We start from the raw sequence: 4641 nt of genomic DNA, 5'->3' as shown, positions 1-4641 counted from the left end.
GAATATTCAGGCTTCATTTCAGGGACTGTGGAAGTCAATGGGTGACGTCAGAGATGCTGCGTCTAATTATATATTAAGTCTATGCTCGTGACCAACTTCCTCATCAGAGGAGACATTCTGGCTCAGAAAAGAAGTCTGTTTTTTGGAAAGGAGAGCATGGACAGACCTGGTTCTGATGGAAAGTCCTGAGTAACAGGACCTCATCTCAGTATGGATAAATTCATCTTTGAAGTTTTTTGTCCTCAGACACGATCAATCATTTTTTCATCTCATCTTCAGGTCCAGGCCGACAGGAGTTCACACTTTTTATTGTTTTAAGCTCAAGCTGCCGTCAGGTTCTTCACTTAAAGCAGAATTACAGTCAAGACATGAAGACTTCAGGAGTTTTTAGTCCAGGTTGGTCAAAGGTATTAAGAGAGCATGTTGGTAATGGAAGGAGTTTCAGAAACAGTAAATTTGAAGGAACATTTGGGGAGCGTTAGGGAATCCAGGAACATTTTGGAAACACTTTACAAATGTTTAAATGACTTTTTAGAACAATACACAAACGTTTCAACAACAATTTGAAAACCATTGACAAATGTTTCAGGTAAATTTAGTATAAATTCAGGAAAATAAAAGGAGCAGATTTAGGACTGTTTGAAATCTTCTTGCAGTCTGTAGTTGAGCTGTGATACAGCAGATCCTGGTGGTCTCTGGCCCCCACACGCACTCCTGCTGATAGGATGGAGTGATGGAACCTGTCGATCTGTTCATGGTATTGATGATGCAGCTTAGATATTGTGGAATGAACTTAAGCTTGGCTTTCATGCTGAGCTGTTTAGACACTAGGGGGAGCATCTGAGTATTCAATGGATGCACCACCATATGAGGGCCACAGAGGACAGCAGACCAATCACAGGGCTTGTTGCAAAGTGGGGGGCAGAGTTGCAGAGGTCCGAATTGCAGCACTTGAAGGTAAATCTGGATACCTGGAGAACGTCAATGAGAACAGAGACCAAATCAATCAGACCAGAGACCTTTTACCTTAAAAAAAAAAACAATCTGGATTTTACACTAATAGAATCTTTTTCCATCTCCAGAGGTTCTCCTAAGTTTGACCCAAACAGGAGATGTGGAGAAAATCTTTACATTTAAAACTTCATTATTGTAGTTTCCAAGACAAATAGCATTCTACTGAACTGAATTTTGCTTTCCAAACAGTGGGATCACAGCGGCCTCTAGTGAAGCAGTGAATCACCTACACCTTTATCTCTAATCTTTATCTTAAACATTTATCTTTAATCTTTCCCCAAGAAAACTATATTGGACACAAATGTTGGCAAAACTAGAACTTGACCAGAGTCCGAATGCAAACACAGAAGGGGCTACAGGTTGAGTACTTAACTCAGTCTGCAGTCCCTGGTTTATGTCACCAACAGGTGTTTTACTCCTGGTCTTGGTTTATGACTTGTCATCACTGACCAGAACGTAACACCGTGTGTTCTGCAGGAGCTTCTACCTGGGGGAACATCTGGGACAAGCGGCTGTGTTCGCAGTCCGAGTACTTCAGACACTGACGATAGGTCATCCCACCTGCAGGACAAAAACAGGTCAGTACCTGACAGGAAGCAGGGAAAAGGACACATTTAAGCTGTGCAGACGGCTCTCAGCTGCACAGAGACTCTCAGCTGCACAGACACCTCTCATCTGCACAGACACCTCTCAGCTGCACAGACACCTCTGAACTGCGCAGACGGCTCTCGGCTGCACAGAGACTCTCAGCTGCACAGACGCTCTCAACTGCGCAGACGCTCTGAGCTGCATAGACGCTCTCAGCTGCACAGACACCTCTCAGCTGCACAGACGCTCTCAGCTGCACAGACGCCTCTCAGCTGCACTGACACCTCTCAACTGCACTGATGCGCTCAGCTGCACACATGCCTCTCAGCTGCACAGACACCTCTCAGCTGCGCAGAAGTGCTCAGCTGCACAGATGCCTCTCAGCTGCACAGACACCTCTCAGGTGCGCAGACACCTCTCAGGTGCGCAGATGCGCTCAGCTGCACAGACGCCTCTCAGCTGCACAGACGCCTCTCAGCTGCGCAGACGTACCTCTTTCGTTGAGTGTGAGGCAAGCATCATCATAGCTGCAGTCGCGTTGTTTGGTGCAGCTAGCTGTGTAGTCTTTACAACTGAAACAGCGGATAGCTGACCCTGAAAGAAGAGCACAAGAACATGTTCTACCTCTCATTTAGAAACACAAACATATGTGTTTGTGTGTAGATCTTTGTGTGTGTATGCTTGTTTGGGCAGATGTTTGATGAAAACAAAGGGTACTTAATACTGGTTTTTGATGTAGATTATACTGCATAAACTTAAGTTCTATTGTTAGGGGATTGGATTAAAACATTTTAACTTTTTTCCTTCTCTATTTTGAACAACGTATTCAGATCATTTATGTTAATTCATGATCTATATAAAATGTTCTTTTGTTGTTTTTTATTGATGTCTATGTGTTGTTCAAATAAATGGACCAACCAGATTAAAAAAAAACATCCACCAACTCTGATAGAAGTTTCTCGCAGGTCTTGATTGATCAGAGGATGGAGTGCGCAGGTGGACGTAACTCTTTAAACAAAAACATTGACTTCTGTCAAGATGAGAATTAAGCTTAAGAGAGAAGTTCAGTTCTGTTCTGAAAGAATCGGATTGGAATAATGTCCTCTGAGCTGGATTTCCCTCGTTCTGGTTCTGACAGACACTAAAGAGTTGTGTTAAGTCAAACAATGATGAAAAGACCAGGAGAGCCTGCAGGATCCTCCACAAGTTCTATCTCTGTTCTGACCCAGACATGCATGTATTCACAACTGGGCAGCTCCATGTGGACTTCAGGACCACTTTGAGTCGGTGGGATTAGGATTGTGTGACCTTTTCTGCTAGGAGATCTCTGGATCTCTGTTCTTTGTCCTCTGTGGGATGCTGCCACCATGTGTGCTTTCTCTGCCATGCACGTCTGTGTGTGCACTGAGAGAAAAGCTGTTGACCTTACATGAGCCTCCAGTGTTAGTTCTTTAGCAATTTTAAGTTTCTCAGAGTTTGTACATCCCATACTAACACACTCATTTTTAACTTCTTAAGACCTGGCATCCACATGCATGGACATGACATTATACGACCACAGTAGTTAACTCTGCCCAGCTGGGACCCTATGACTCCATGTTTAGAGGGTTAGCTCCATACGAGCTCGGAGCAATCGGTTCTAGCGATCGATGACTTGCTGTATTCATTTGTGATATCAAACAAATCTCAGAGTAAGGAAACAAACGTACCCTGTCCGAGTAGAGTTGAACAGATCAACAGATACAATCCCAGGGTGCGCTTCATTTTCACCTCAGCACAGCTCACCTGGAAAAGCAATGAGAGTCATGTTGGCTGTTCTTTGCTCCCGTGTGTCTTTACCAACTCTTTGCTGCCATTTTACAACACATTTCCCAAATATTTGCTGTCTCTTTACCCATTTGCCATCTGAGTTAGATACAAAGAGATAAGATAAGTTCAACTTTTGTTTGTCCCTCTGGGGAAAATTTGAAATTTGCAGAATTTTCTATTTCAAAAAAGCAAAAATGATAATTTTTTACAATTTTCACAGAAATATGTCATTTAACACATATTTCAATAGAAAGGAAGAAAACTGAATGCTCACACAGTTTGCTGCCTGCTTGTCCTTTGTTTACTCTATTTCCTGTCTGTTTACTCATTGTTTTCCACCCTTTTTCTACTTGTTTGATGCCTGTTGTCTCCTTTCTTACCTATTTGTCTCCCTGAGTTCCACCTCCTGCATTCTGCTTTTGTACTCACCCAGCAGCAGCTCACCACAACCGTCCCTGACAAGATGAGGAGTGGAGAATGACCGACTTGTAGTAGAGTTCAGCTCAGAAGCCCCGCCTTGTGGGAAGACTCTTCTTCCCGACACATGAACTGGGATCGCCGCCAACTTTGTTCTCAGTGTGGATTCAAATGGCTGGACTGACTGCTGAGCAGAACCATCAATGCTGACAATGAAGGAACCAAAGTCTGGGACTTTATCAGAAACAGCCTGGTTCTTTGCTGATTCTGCAGGTCCATCAAGTATCTCGTGAGTCTCTTCAGGGTTCCATCATTGGTTCTAGAGAATAGAATATAAATAATTTGTTCATCCCAGGCTGGGAAATTAGGCTGTTGCAGCATCAGGCATATACTGAAGATATTAACATATAGAGAAAAAGCAATATTTACAAAAAATAAGGAAATAATATACAATAAAAAATAGCAAATTGTGCAATTTGTAATGTGCAGAATATAATAATAGGGAGTGTGCAAATTGAGGCAGTAATGGACAACAGTCATTTAAAAAGTCCATTGGTTAGTTATCTGTTACAGAGGGATGAGGAGTTGTACGATTCATTGCATGTGGCAGAAATGATTTCTTGTAGCGGTCCCTGGAACAGCTGAGTTGTCTGAGCCTTTTGGAGAAGGCGCTCTGTTGTTTGTCCAGAACTGGGTGGAGAGGATGGTCTGGGTTATCCAATAAATCACCTCGAATTCGAAAACCAAATCAAGAAGGAGGGTCTAAGGCAGGGGTGCTCAGTTTAGTTTGTTTGGTTTAGCAAGCAGCTAATG

At 43.0% G+C, this 4641-nt stretch overlaps 1 protein-coding gene across 3 annotated transcripts; it reads right to left on the bottom strand.

Moving 5' to 3' along the window:
* Positions 1-291: 291 nt before the first annotated feature.
* LOC112142232 (CD59 molecule (CD59 blood group)) lies at positions 292-3958 on the bottom strand. 3 transcript variants are annotated; one of them, XM_024265501.1, is made up of 5 exons: positions 3841-3958; positions 3312-3387; positions 2095-2196; positions 1502-1575; positions 292-971 (listed from the first exon to the last, which is right to left on the bottom strand). In XM_024265501.1, the coding sequence occupies exons 2-5, from the start codon at positions 3364-3366 to the stop codon at positions 849-851; spliced, it is 354 nt and encodes a 117-aa protein (XP_024121269.1). In that variant the 5' UTR covers positions 3367-3387; positions 3841-3958; the 3' UTR covers positions 292-848. The 3 variants fall into 3 exon arrangements, with proteins under 3 accessions (XP_024121269.1, XP_024121270.1, XP_024121271.1); XM_024265502.2 differs by having other exon boundaries at positions 3792-3855; XM_024265503.2 differs by lacking the exon at positions 3841-3958 and adding an exon at positions 3686-3759.
* Positions 3959-4641: the final 683 nt, after the last annotated feature.

The sequence above is a fragment of the Oryzias melastigma genome, unplaced genomic scaffold, assembly GCF_002922805.2.
Source record: "Oryzias melastigma strain HK-1 unplaced genomic scaffold, ASM292280v2 sc00262, whole genome shotgun sequence".
NCBI lineage: Eukaryota > Metazoa > Chordata > Actinopteri > Beloniformes > Adrianichthyidae > Oryzias > Oryzias melastigma.
Note: the sequence above shows the minus strand (reverse complement) of the source record. Positions and strands in the feature narration are given on the sequence as shown.

Coding starts and splice junctions, on each gene's coding strand:
- LOC112142232 (XM_024265501.1), bottom strand. CDS start 3,366: ATGAAGCGCACCCTGGGATTGTATCTGTTGATCTGTTCAACTCTACTC. Junction 2,197..3,311: donor TTCAACTCTACTCGGACAGG/GTACGTTTGTTT, acceptor CTCTTCTTTCAG/GGTCAGCTATCCGCTGTTTC. Junction 972..1,501: donor TGTCCCAGATGTTCCCCCAG/GTAGAAGCTCCT, acceptor GACGTTCTCCAG/GTATCCAGATTTACCTTCAA.